Below are 14,687 nucleotides of genomic sequence, written 5' to 3'. Positions count from 1 at the left end.
TATGTTTTGCCAGCCACATTTATTAAGCTTTAAAATGATTTGTTGTATTCATTAAATTAAATTACTTTTTGTTAATAAAACACATGCCTGTCCTTAGACATGAATTAAATGTCACATTAAAACATGTGCCCCTGTCATCTCTGCTAGATTAATTAAACTCCAGTCGGACTTTTAACTTTCATTTATCTGACCACACACACACACACACTCCCTGCCTTACCTTGAATTCATATGATTCTTCTATGATGACCTCCAGTTTCACGTGGTCTCCCAGCATGGGGCGGCCCATCTCAGCAATGCGTCGTTCCTCTTCATCTTTTCCCGCCAGCGGCTCTTCTTCCTCCTCCTTTTCCATCTGTTGTTCCTCTGAAAACACCACAAGACAACAACCAATAGCAGTGTTAAATTAGGACCGCAGCAGGCCATGCAGACTTACTTTGTTTTATTTCACCAGGATAATTCACTTAGAATCAATACTGCTTCCCAGGGAGTCTTGAGTACACACCTTAAAACAAAAAATAAAAATAACAGTAAAAAAAGTTAACTGTAAAACAAACCAATCAGATTTTGCCAATGTTATAGGTATTGGTGAAAAAGTAGACAGATAAACCAGCAAACAAAGCCTATAAGGTTCCTAGTCAGAAGTAAAGTAGAAAGTGAAACTATCAAGTATAGAAGAGAAATTATGCCCCACAAAAGATGCAATAACTCCCTGTGACACTCAAAATAATCATCTCAGTCATGTCTTTAAGTTAAGTTAAAGTCAGACTAGTGACACCTGAGACATTTGTATAAAAAGATGTAGACTTGCAGCAGCGCTACTGGGGCAGTAATTGTCAATTTGTAATCAGTTGTTATGGACTTGGCGTTATGGGACTTATACATTTTAATGTGTAATGACAGCATCCATCACGGCACTGTAATTCTTCAAAGCTCTGGAGTACAGTGCTGAAACAAACAAAGCTCTCTATTAAATATACTAAACCTGAAACAGAAACATCTAAGATACCAGGCCTTGGGTGATTCTTTTTCTTTATGACACCATCACAATTAAGATCAGTTTTTTTTAAGAGCACTGTTGTCAGCTCAGCCTTGATACACAGTACATTACTTACTGTTTGAAAGACTGTGAATCTTTGAACTAAACTGTGCGAAACCATTCAAATCAGTGATTTGCAGTTGACAACCCTATCATCTACCTTTGTGTTAAATTAATATCTAGAGGTTTCTGTGGATATAACTTATACAATTAGGTTTACACTGTTCAATGGTTATAGTAGCATTACTAAATGAACATATACTTTCTCGATCATCTCACTCACTGTCTCTCTCTCTCTCACACACACACTTTTCTCTGTTCTTCTTTTCCCCTTTTCTTTATGGTGTGTGTCAGTAATTGGGATTCACAGTAGAGTTTGAACTCACAACTGGGATCAAAGAGAGAGGAAGAAAAAAGAGAGAGAAATACAGAGAAAGGGAAAGAGAGAGAAAGGTTATGATCAAATTTTCCATGGGGGAACGGTTATCCATGCTGTTGCCTTCCATTATAATGCAGTGCATTGTGGGTCTCCATCAGCTCATTGGTCATTTGTTCCCCTCAGTTGCAGCATGGAGCTTATAGCTCACTCACATAGACACACACACGAACATGTGAATTTCTGCCAGGAGTATTTTTGTCAAACTTTTACTCCATCATAAGCAAGAAGCACAGTTTGGAATTGTGGCTCTCAGCCCGTCCATGAAGCACGACAGCTCAAGGCAAGAAGAGCAGCAACTAAAGACTCCCAGGCACAGAAGTCCAGCTGAAATTTAACTGCATGTTTTTGGCTAATGCTTAATGCATGGATAGCTACATCATCATTCTAGCATTCAAACAGCAGCCTGCTACACAACACAAGAGACAAAGACTTAACAACCATCATTATTTAGGTTAGGTTTAGGCACCAAAACTACTAGGTTAGGTTTATGAATGATTCGGATTCAAATAAGCATGTTAAAATAAGTCTTAACATTGACTTTGGTTTCACACAAAACAGCAGTCTCCTGGGTCAAAGTGTTTGTCCACCCTGGCCTCCTTGGTACGTGGACTTAATCTTTATTCTACGTCACCTGACTTCCTCCTTGGCTCTCACCATAATAACTTCGGCCACTAGAGGTCAGCGGCTAACAATAAACGTAAATATGGGTCGCAATAAGCTACAGACGATCTACAGGTATATGGTCGTATTTTTCGGGAAAATGGATCATCACTGGAAATGCATGGAAAAATCACTTTAAAGAGAACATTTTCACCTAAACTGCATGTTGAGAATTATATCTCACATGTCCTTCATGGTTCTCCTTCAGTTAAGCAGAATTCACAATTAATTTGGTTTACACACACACACAAACACACACACACACACACACACACACACACACACACACACACACAATGTAATGGTGATTTAATGAACTCAATTAACAGCCTACACTTTGCCTCATGTGGGATGAACATGACTGGGCAGTATCCTTATTAGCTACAGTCCTTCGGTGTGTGTGTAAATTGAATGAAATGTTGTAGGGTAAAATGCTGCCTCCTGTCAAAGCCGCTGTCAGTACCATTTATCATTTTGATTTTTTCCCCCTCTGGTGTCTTCTCTCTGCTCCTTTTCAGCTCAATTCAATTAAATATAACTCAATGTGCTCTACAGCCAGAGCACATACACAGAAATATTGCTTTACACTAGGAATTCAGCGTTAATTCAATTTATTTCCAAATTGGGACCATTTTTTCCAATAACTGTGTATAGTGTATTTTTAAATAGCCAGACAAAAAAGATGAGAAGGACCTAATCTACCTCTACCCTATCCCAAAATATCTCTCTCTTCATTACATAACTGTTTCTAACCCCTTCTCCTTCTTTCCTAATCTTCATTTTCCTTTTGATCTACCTTCTGTCATGCCATCCTTTGTCACTGGCTCTCAGTATTAAAACCTCCAATTTGTATTCATCCTTCTCTCTCTCTGCCTTTCGCTCTAATTCCTTCTTTCCCTCTTTCCTGATATAGCTTCAATTCAAATGAGCTTCGGCAAACTGCCAGAGCGAGCCAACAAAGAGCATATTACTTTACAACAACATACTGTAACTGTCAAATTAATACTGCTGCCTTGGTATTTTCACTGTGATTTTGATTAGTTTTCTTGTCTATATTCCTCCTCAATAAATACCTTTTCCAGGTCCTTGGCCTAATAAGTACAAATATTTACTTTAAATCACTAAACCATTAGTGATCGTTTCTTTCACCCCCTTGTTTATGTTTCTCATTTCTGAATTTGGGATAAGATGCACTGTAAAAACACCAACTTCTTCTTGGCATAAATAAGGGACACATAAATTATCAGTGGTTTATAGGGAAAAAATAAAATTATGCCAACAAACCAATAGTCTCCTGTTGAGGGAAAGAGTTCTGACAGCTTGGAATCTTATTTGAGTTTCATTGTAATAAAATCCTCCTTCCTTCTTCCCGCTCCCTGTATATTAGATATTCTGGTCTACAAGTGTCTTAACATTACAGCAAACACTGTAACAATTAGACTAAACAATTAGATAGCTTCAGAATGTACAGATTTAGAGTAACTTAACAAACATAGAAATGAAAAGTTGTAACAATGTAAAAACAAAACAACAATCGACAAACTCAAAACTTTGGATGTGAAGTTAAATTGTTGAACCTTTTGTTTTAATGCCTTGAAATTAAGAGTTGTCTTTGAATTTTTACAGCATGCTACTTGTTTGGCACTTGAACACAATAAAATGTAGTGATACATTTTTGAATAAATATTGAGTTTGTTTCAGTTTAGGTGTTTTAAGTGTCTGGATGAAACATGAGTCGAAATGTGCTGACAAGAGGTAGCGTGTGTGTGTGTGTGTGTGTGTGTGTGTGTAATGTGTATGTGGGCTTTCACACCATGTCATGCTTTGATAGAGTCCCTAGTTCCACAGAAGTGATGGGAGATGACATGGAGAGGAAGGGAGAGGATTAAGGACTGAGGGAGAGGCTCCATAGGTGGAGGAAGAAGGGTAAAAGGTAGGAAAGAAAGATCAACCAATGGAGAGAAGATGAGAGGAGAGGTTTTTACACCCTGTCATGTTTGATGGATTCAGGTTCCATCAGAGGAGGCAGAGGAAGAGAAGGGAAGAGTGAGAGGGGAGTGGAGGTATCTTTGCAAACTGTCAACAAGAGGAGGAGCAGAGGGGTGAAACTTCTGCACTGTGTCAAGGAGATGAACAGATGGAAGGAGAAAGAAGACAGGGAGAAGACAGGAGAAGACACGGCCTTTGACGGGATTAAACAGTACAGGAGGGGACAAGACGAGGAGGAGGAGGAGGAGGAAGGAGGAGCTGTTAGACTGTCACTATTTTGGAAAGACCCATAGGATGAGACATAATAGAATCAGAGGAGGAAGAGGAGAAAACTTTCACTAGCCTTGTCTGTCCACAGGGCAGGATAAGAGAGGAGAGGACAGATGGAGGAAGGGAAGGTGGAATGACAGGGACTTGGAAGAGGAGAGGTTAAGCAGGTGTGAGATGGGGATGGGGTAAGGAACATATAATGAGAAAGAGAAGAGGTGGGAGGGAAAGGAGGACGATGGGGAAGGAGGAGGAACAAGAAATAAGGGAAAAGGAATAAAATTGCAAAGGAGAAAGGATAGTAATGAGGAAGTGATAGATGAGGAAGAGATGTGAGAATAAAGGGGAGTAGGAAGAAGAGGAAGTAAGAGAAGAGAGGAGGGCAGAGGATGAAAATGAGGAAGAAGATGAGGAGGAATATAGCAGAAACAGAGGTGGAAGACAAAGAGTAGTAGGAAGAGGAGGTAGAGATGAGGATGAGGAAAGAAGGTGGTAGAGAAAGATACATTGGAGAAGGAAGCAACCCTGTCTCCTAGAAATTATGTTTATATGCAACTAAATTAAATAACAGCAAATATGAGACTTACTCTTAAATTGCTACAATTATTAAATAAACTGTTAAATATAACTTACATCTGCAGATTACTGTAATAAAGATACAAACAAATTAATTTACATTATTTAGTGATTTACTCAATGATAGCTCATTTCAATGTATTACTAATGTTATTTTATGTTGTAAACATCATGACAGAGGGTTCATTGAGTTTGTTCAGTACATAAATGTATGTATGAAATTATATTGAACTAAATATGGAGTGCACACACACACACCACACACACACACACACACACACACACACACACACACACACACACACACACACACACACACACACACACACACACACACACCACACACACACACTGTACGTGCAGATACTGACTGGCATAATAAACAGAGTATCATGTCACCCGTTAGTTAATGTTGTTTGGGCACATGCACAGTCTGATTAATGCAAGGGTTAATAATTATGGTACATATCATAAATGCATAACACACACACACACACACACACACACACACACACACACACACACAGAAACATGCAGAGGGTGGAGAAAGGACATAAGGAGAGGAGAGGACATTGCCGTCAGATAAAACCTGTGACATCCAGTATATTCACACAGGCACATGTGCACATCTGTGTAGTCACGTGTGTCAAAGTGTGCTACTCTATAAGGGTATATTATGTATTTCCTTGCATGTTTGATACTGTGTGTGGGTGTGTGTGTATTAGGACAGGGGGTCATCACCCTCTGCAGGGTGCATGTGTTTTCAGCTGGTTTCCCTCTCAGCACTGTTCCTTCCTCACGCTGCACTTTCTCCCACCCAGATGAGTGACGGAGGTTCACAGGCTGCAGTGAACTCTCCTCTGCCTCCCGCTGTCCCGAGGCTCCTCTGGACCAAATCAAAAACCTGCAATATCACAGGGTCATCCGGAAACTTCTAAAGCCTCCAGTGAATCTAGATTTTACATCCATAAAAAAGAACCTTTAGAGGGAAGTCAAAGATGCATTTTCTTTCTTTAAAGAAGACAAATACACCCTACATATCCTCAACAACACTGCTAGATGACTGGATATCTCAACCTGCAAATATTAAATATCTAGCTCCGCTTGAAAAAACAAACTAAAGCTGGGTACAAGTTCACACCTGCTCTCTGGAGGTTGTTGAAAGGCACTCTAGGACATGAAGTAAAACTCTGCCAGAAATAAAGGAGGATGAAATAGGTTAATGGAAAAGTAAATCACCAACGTTTTATTCTCTCCTGAACAAATGAGAATTTGTAGCAGCTCTACGGCTACTTTTTATCATGACTTATTTGCGGGGAAGCAGATTTGCGTGATAAAATATACTTTAAAAGGATACAAATTAACTCTGAACTAGCAGGAACTACTTTCCGTGTTTCCAGTGGAAGTAATGGTGGGTGAAGCTAAAAACCAAAACATATGCTTAGAATACCCATAGCTACAGAAAAGGATTACGGCTACATGTGAACTTTTTTTTAGTTCTGAAGTCAGAATTCAGACCATTCAAATGAGAACGTGTCACATGTGTCCCTAATCCTCTTCTGTACAAAGCTGATTTGGTATCTGTCATCAAACAATGCGTAAGAATACTAACAGACAGATTGGCCAAACACTTGGTACTTTTTTTAAAGAAACAAATTAGGCTTTTAATAGTTTTTCCTTTTGAAAAAGGTACTGAAACCTCTACCGGTTTACTCTGGATAATGGAAATGTAAATTTCATGTAAATTCAAACAGCTACAAGAGGGATGATTGAACTACACAATTTCCCTTCCCATCTTTCTAACTGCACCATGTTTAACTCCTCATATCAGTATAGCAAATGTCAGATCTGGTGCTTGTTTAGTCAGTACATTAATCCTGTCAACCTCCGTTGCTTACAGGGAAATGAAATAATGAAAAAAAAACAACCAAAATAAAAGGAAAACAGTATGAGGCCTTTTATCTCTGGCTCAGAGGCACTTCACAAATACATTATGTTTGGGTTTGATAGATAAAACGGGACCTTACAGGGTTCCAATAACAAAAGCTGACTGCGTTCTCTAACTCTTACAATCCCTGAATGTTAAAGCTGTTTTCCGGAATTTATATCCGCAGGCACAATTCACACATTAATCAACATTAGAGATTGAACGTGCCTCCTTTGGTCGGTTTTCAGCCGCAGTCTCTGGGGCAGGATACTTAAGCCTATTTGATTGAGAAAATCAATTCTACATTCCAGAGTCTCTCTGCTGTGCTCTCTGTGAGAAGAGTTAATTTACTGGAAGAACAGTCTTAGTAAAAACTAATACAGGAATAGGGATACAAAAACATGAAAAATCAGCTTGTGTTGTTTAGCAGTGTTGTGAGAATATGGGTTCTGTGTAGTACAATGTGTAATTCAACCACTTCAGTATTTTTTGCTTTTAATTATTAATTGTAAGGATACCTCAAAACCTAAAACAATGTGTCAAAGCATCAATGTTTACCAATAAAAACCTGTAAATGTGGCAAAATTTATCTTTTCCATGACTGATTAATTATAAATAGCGATTTTAGTATTGATTGATTGATTGACTACCCACTAAATGACATTTACTTCTCATATTTAAAAGTACGGCTGTCCACTCTGAATCCATTGTCACCCATTCTAAATATTAAGAGCTTACGCTTCTTGTGTCTAAGTACATAAAATATTGTTTTTCTATTTATGTCAAAAAATCTACATATATTTAGCACATTTGATCTCAAACCCCTTCAAGTAACATGGGGTGGGATTAAACTAATCTACACATTATAAAATGAAAAAGAAATGACTGCTATTGGTAATATATTTTCTTGAATAAATAATGGTAATGTTACAAATTAGTTTTCTACCAAAATACAATTTCTCCAAAGAGACTGTTGAGAAATACCTTTGAAAGTTATAGGTCAGCTATATATTTAGTTTGAAAAGTATTCTGTATTTTGATAAATTACAGTAACACTTTGCAGGACAACGTTCCAAAAGCTGAACATTTTGTGATAACTGTTCCCTCCATATACAAAATAATATAATTTGAGGGAGTAGAAGACCAATTCACCATGCTACTCAGTCTGCAGGTTATCATTTGAGAGTCAGATTTAAGTGTGCAATCCCAGTCATGTGGCGCTAATTTCTGAGTCTGTTCTCTCATATTCATCCAGCTGTTTTGCAGCTTCAGAGAACTTGAGATCGCACAAGGTTGCTTGCCACAGGACACACCCACATTCAGACGTCAAGGTCATTTCTATTTCAATGTTAAGGTCAAGTGTTCACCTCTGTAAGAGGTGATTGGTGACCATAAGACTGTTTAGGACAACATGTGATTCACATCTTTTATGTTTTACAATTTCAGTTATTGTAAAGTTACTGTATAGTAAATTCTGGCAATCTGATTGATCCCCTTACTGTCTGTCAGTTTATTCATACCGCTATGTTGGATTTGCACCATGCCTATTCTGAAAATTTATGAATTTGCTACAGCCCATAAGAATTTTAGCTTGAACCATTAATTTTTTGAATCACACGTGGAGTCGGATCAGATCAAAGTAAACCCAACCATCCCGTATCAGGCACATTTGATTTCTGAGGGCAGCACGAACGACATAACTAACTGGACTCTCAAAATTACTCTACCGTAATGGCTTCAAAATTAAATTATTTGCCATCAAACTGAATGTGATTGTGGTCATTTAGTGAAACGCCACTGCCCCAGATTTTATTTTAAAAGTAGAAAGAAGGTGATCTTCAAGGTGAAAGTGAACAGGTGAAGAGCGAGCAGCGATCATTATGAGCATGAGAATCCCTTTTGCCGGCTGCTAATGCAGTTACACAATTCCTCATGCATGCTCAAATCATCCGTTATGCTCATGATTCTGTCGCGTCAAATCTAATTCTACTTTTCCAAAGCCGTGCCTGTGCTCGCTCAAAGGTTTACATGCAGTACCGCAAATTTGTTGCATGTTCTCTCAAATCTTTCATCATACATGCATCATACCATCATACATATACTTCCATAATGACAGAGACACATGTATCACAAACAAGCACCCAAATGTGTACATACATACACATATACACACACACACACACACACACATATAGGTAATGAACAAAGGCACAAAAACACAGACACACAGTCATGGGCCATGGCAATAAAGATCTGTGCAGGGCTAATTTAGCACAGAGAGAACCACCGCATCAGTTCATAAAACACACTCATTAAACACACAAACCCATTGCAGCCCCTAAACTGTGTGTTTGTGTGCGTGTGTGTCTGGCTCTGTGTATCCCGGAGGTGTGTTTGATCTCCTGACTGTGATAATGTGATATCCAGCCCTTGTCTTTGATCCCCTCATCGCTATAAACACTGCTGATGCCTGGTAAACACACACTGCCATTAACACACTGATAGCATGGCTCTTTGTGTGTGTGTGTGTGTGTGTATAATACTAATGTTGTGGGGACATAAATCTGTCATCTGCAAAATGCAAGTCTCCATAACGTAAATCATTAAATTTCAGGGTTAAGTCTTTGTTAAAGGTTAGGGAGAGGGTTAGGTTTAGGCAAGTAGTGGTTATGGTTAGGATGGTTAAGTCAGCAGGGATTGAATGTAAGCCAATGTCAATTAGACAATGGCCTGAAGAAACAACAATTATATCAAAAAATATAGCTAAATGAACATTTGTTTGTGTGTGTGTGTGTGTGTGTGTGTGTGTGTGTGTGTGTGTGTGTTTTAAAGGCAATTAATAACAAGTGGCAACTCCTGTGTGTTTACAACTCTATGTTACATAAAATTGGAATAGAAAAGGATAGGATAATAATAGATTTACCCAGTCGAATACAGACGCACAGATGTGGTGTGTAACTGAGGACACACACACGAACACACCTACACACACATACACACACACACACACACACTACATATCTGGGCCCGTATTTATCAAGCTTCTCAGAATTACTCATAAGAACATTGCTAAGAACTGACTTAAGAGTAAAAAAATTCTTGGCTCAAAGCTGAGCTTTAAAGTCAGTTATCAAACATCATACATCATAGTCCTAATTTGAAATGTAGGACTAAATCTTAAGTGTCAGTCTTAGTGCTGATTCACAACACTTTGCTGTGCCGCAAACAGGATTTTGGATGACGATGTAGCCAAGTACCAATGACTGAATAGATTTTCTTATTAGGGATTTTCTCACATAAATTCACATTGAATGGTGAAATTCCTAAGAGGAGTTTATATTCAACACACATTTAACAATAAAGAATTTTCAAGATAATAGATTATGATATAGGCCTACACATTAATAAATGAAAGATAAAAAAAAGTTTATCTTTATATGAGCGCCATTAAATGTGCTCCTGTATTGCCGGCTATTTGCATGAACTGTGTTTGCTTCTGTCGGATTACGGGGGTGGTGTTGGGAAGTCGATGAAACGCGTGACAGTGTGTGGAGCTGTAGCCTAAGTGCTATAATTGTTTCCATGACTATTCGGCTTATTGAGGGTTATGACGGCCACAATCATCAGCATTGCTGCGTTTGTCTTGTGGCAAATAAACAAAGCGTCATCTCCACCTTCAATTTATCTGAAAACACATTACTGTGTAAAGTCAGTGGTGAGATGACGTCCCTCACCAACTCGCTGACAAAGTTTATGCATGCGCTGTCCGACCCCGTCTTATTAACTGCGCGTCGTCAGAATTCTTCCTTTCTTCTCTGCATGTCTCTGTCTTCACAGTGCCATCACAAGCCCTACTGGCAACTCCTAATCACTTGAGAGACCTCTCGAGCTGTCTTAAATAACTGGGAGAGTAACAGTGATTCTTAGCTTTGAGAAATTTGATAAGTTTAAAAGTAGGAGTAAATTTCATGAATTCTCAGAACTTAAGACTAAAATGGCACTTTGAGAAGCTTGATAAATACCGGCCCTGATATAATGCACATGCACATCTGAAGCCATACACATTGAAAGCTTTCAAAATGATTTGTATGTGAATCTTTGCATTTAAATTAAGATAATTTTAAAATGATTCATAATCATGTCACATAATTTTTTATGAAATATCAATATAAAATATATAATATATAGTATATAATATCCAGCAAAGAAAGGAGACAATGGCGCACTGTTCAGATATTAAGACAAATGTGCTAGATCGCCATGCAAAATATCTTAATCACTATCTTAATTGCACTAATTTGTACAATGTATTTGACAATGATGTGTTACATAATGCTGTAACACACAACCATTAACTATAAAAAACAGGTAGCTTTCATGGTCTCCCTGAAGAGGAAATGCTTTGTTTGTTATATGATAGACTGAAAAAAACACATTTTATGTTTTATTCCTCAATATATTATGTTTTTCATTTAAATTGACCGGCTCTTTGCTTACAAATTGCCACTGTCCCATGAGAACCATGTATCTCCACATTTCATGAGCTAAAAACGAACCTGTTGTCAGCTTTGCATTTTTCAGATAACCCAATGGCTTTTTTAATGGTTTATTTAGCTTTGGAAAAAGGAGAATGTTCACCCTGTCAAAGACAGCTAGCTTCAGTTTTTCTCTTTTTGGAATTATGATACCTTTCTAATGTTTTATTCTTTAATTTCTGCAGGTATTTAAAGAAATAAAGAAAATATTCCAGAAAGATGCAAGTGCTGATAATATTGTATAAAACCCATAATACATATAACACCCTTGCCAATAGTAGTAGTTCTTGTCATGATTACTATGTTTTTTCTTATGCTATTTGCCTAAAACTCTGCATCGACACTGCGTGAAATTTCTGTACTATGGGCAGTGTCTTTATTAACAATGTAATAATATTACTTTCCCCAATAACTACTAGTGTGCACTAATTACTTTTCTAAAACAGTAATATTATTACTAGTTACTAAGGAAACTAATGCTGCGTTACTCGTTACTGAACGCACCATTGACGTGAACCCACGACTGTGCAGCAGCTGAGCGGTACCGAACTTCGTTGTTCATGTCCGCTGATAGACAAAACTAAAGGAAGAAAGGTGAACGAGGGAGAGAGGCGTTCTTTCCACAGCTGTAAGTACTGCCATTACTGTGCCACAGTCTAAGATGCAAGGAACATTGTTGTCTAGTGTAAGCGTTCTGATTTATTAAAGCATCTGCAGAAGCAGCACAGCAATGTGAAACTTACAGAACTCCAGCAGCTACTGTCGGTGCTAAGAAACGTTCGGCCTAGGCTATATACTTCGTAAAAACCACACTCCTTGCTGCTGTTGTAAATATGATATTAGCGATAAAAGTCGGACGCTTTGCTTGGGGGTGAAGGGGGGGTAGTGAAAGCAGTGTTTCCCATAATTAGCCTATAATTTGGATATAGGCTACTTGCCACAAATTGATTTTCAAATTTTTAGTACTACGTGTATTTAAAATCATCTTTGATTGAGGAGCTGTATTGAGGAGCATATATTCGTGCAGAACCTCCTCTCGCTCACTGTTTCAACACCACATGTATGTTACTGGCATCATAGTCATTCTCACAGACAACACCCCTTTGGGTTTTGTCTCTGTGTGTCCACATTTCAGCTGTATGTGAACTGTTTTCAAACACCAGCAGAGAACTGATCTCAACACATGAAAGGCTCTTGGCTGAATAAGAGGCAAAGGAAAGGAGAAGAAAGGAGAGGACAGGTGTGATTCCCACTGAGTTTTCTGTACAGACCTCTGCGGAGAAACAGAGGAAGAAAACTAGAGAAAAAAAGGAAGGAAAAACTGAGAAGTACAGAAGAGAGCAGCAGAATCGCTCCAGTGTGTTCAACATGAATCCCAAATCAACAGGCCTGTTAAAACATAAACGATTAGGGAGCAGCTCTGCATTTTGTCATTTTAGTAATATGGTATAAGTACGACTGACGCTTTGATTTTATTTCTTGTAGCATTGCCAGGTGCAAAGTGCTTTTTTTCTTGCCAACTTTAAAGAGCCCTTGTCGGATTAGGCTCAGCATTAAAATAAACATGATTCACATTACACAAAGTCCACTTAGACGAATATCACACCTACTCTGTGAAGTCCTCCAACCAGTACAGTCCTAGCTGTCTCTTTTCTTTGTCTCAGTTTTTGGAGATTTCTGGCATTTCTGTGCTGCACCTCCAAGAAGACACCTGTCAATCAAACAGTACACGCAGTACTGTTTTTCCCTGAATTTTTCTGTTGTTGAAGTTCTGGTTACTGTAGAAAGTGCTCTTAACTGTGTCCCAAACCTATTCAATGTACTAACTACTATTTACTGAGCACTGTTTTTGTGGTTAGTATACAAAAAATTAACACTTAACTTTTTTACACTATCAAGAAATTATCAAATTACAACTTTAGAATATAAATAATTCAATTTAAAATGACAACAAAATGTTTGTCCAGAAATGTAATACATTTTTTTTGATTTCTTAAGTGTTCCTGGAGCTGTTTCACCACCGTCCACTGTAAGAGTAAAGTTTTGTATTGTGGTGAAATACTGCCCATAAAGTATATGTACAGACGGTACACACTACACACTCAAAACTTGGCTTGACTGGGTCACACTTATAATCTGTGCAGCCATACTGGTTATCCTTCTGGTAAGGCTTTAGAAAAATTACAATAAATTTTAATCAATCTTTTATGAATTGACTATAGTGTGAATTAATCTTGTGTTGTATCATAAATTTTGGGGATTTAATTTGTCCATTGGCCTGTTGATTCAGGATTCTTTAAAACCTCAATGTAAAGTGCATTCTCAGTGCTGATTGGCTGTCACACCTGTCGACTCCTTCCCTCCGCGTCTCCATTCGGGTGTGTCAAGCAGAATGTAGAAGGAGGACTGCTTATTGTACTCCTCCCGGTCTAAGATCCTAACCGTTATGGTCTTCCTGTATGGGACACACACGTACACAGACACATAGAGGGAGGTGGTGAATGCATGCATGGTAAACAAACACCATGGCAGGGTATGTACACAAAATACACACACACACACACACACACACACACACGCATACAAAGTGGAGTGGTGGATGTGGTGAGATGACGTGATCCACAACCCGCTGCATGTTCACTGTCATAGGAAGGACACATCAGGAGGTACGGTAGCGAGAAAGAAAGAACATTTAAGTCCTGTGTGCCTCCATGTCCTGAGAACATACAGCCTCTGCAATGTGGCGGACACTCTGGGGTAGAGGGGGGCAAGGTTCACAGAGTCACGAGGCTCACTCCCTTCCTGACCTTTGGTGTCGTTGCTCTCCACCAGGCGAGGCTCTCCGATCTCTATGTAGAAGGTTTTGTTCTTCTCGTACTCCTCGTCGTCAATTACTTTCACCTTGATGATTTTACTGAGGAGGAGGAGAAAGGGGGAGGAAGGAAAAGAGGAGGAGGGAAGAAGAGAAGGCAGAAAAGTGAGGAAAGGACAGCCTGGAAACTGGAAAAATCAAGAGGAAACAGAAAAGAGCAAGTGGTTTTCCCACAAGCACCTTAGGCACAGGATATGGAGAACCTTTTTTTCCAACTTCAATACCTCCAACAACGTCTAGCATTGAAAAACTTGTTTTTCATGCTGTGTTACCTTTAAGTCTGATAAAACGTTTTATATTTCCATATAATCTAACCACAAAATCTGATGTCAGATTGAGCATTGACAAAATGAATCTGATAAACTCCTCACTCTGTCAGCCTG

At 38.6% G+C, this 14,687-nt stretch overlaps 1 protein-coding gene across 3 annotated transcripts in view; it reads right to left on the bottom strand.

Annotated features, from left to right (window-relative positions):
• slc8a1b (solute carrier family 8 member 1b) overlaps positions 1 to 14,687 on the bottom strand; it is a 152,163-nt gene that overhangs the window by 29,776 nt on the left and 107,700 nt on the right. For 2 of the 3 annotated variants that reach the window (XM_038737612.1, XM_038737613.1), the window contains exons 5-6: positions 13,778 to 13,887; positions 221 to 366 (exon numbers count right to left, since the gene is read on the bottom strand). In XM_038737612.1, the coding sequence (XP_038593540.1) occupies positions 221 to 366; positions 13,778 to 13,887 (256 nt within the window). Of the gene's footprint in view, positions 1 to 220; positions 367 to 13,777; positions 13,888 to 14,239; positions 14,347 to 14,687 lie in introns of all 3 variants that reach the window. The other variant, XM_038737614.1, reaches the window with a different exon arrangement.

The sequence above is a fragment of the Micropterus salmoides genome, unplaced genomic scaffold (assembly GCF_014851395.1).
Source record: "Micropterus salmoides isolate LMB-PRFRI ecotype aquatic unplaced genomic scaffold, ASM1485139v1 Ms_hic_scaffold_22, whole genome shotgun sequence".
NCBI classification, from domain to species: Eukaryota; Metazoa; Chordata; class Actinopteri; order Centrarchiformes; family Centrarchidae; genus Micropterus; species Micropterus salmoides.
Note: the sequence above shows the minus strand (reverse complement) of the source record. Positions and strands in the feature narration are given on the sequence as shown.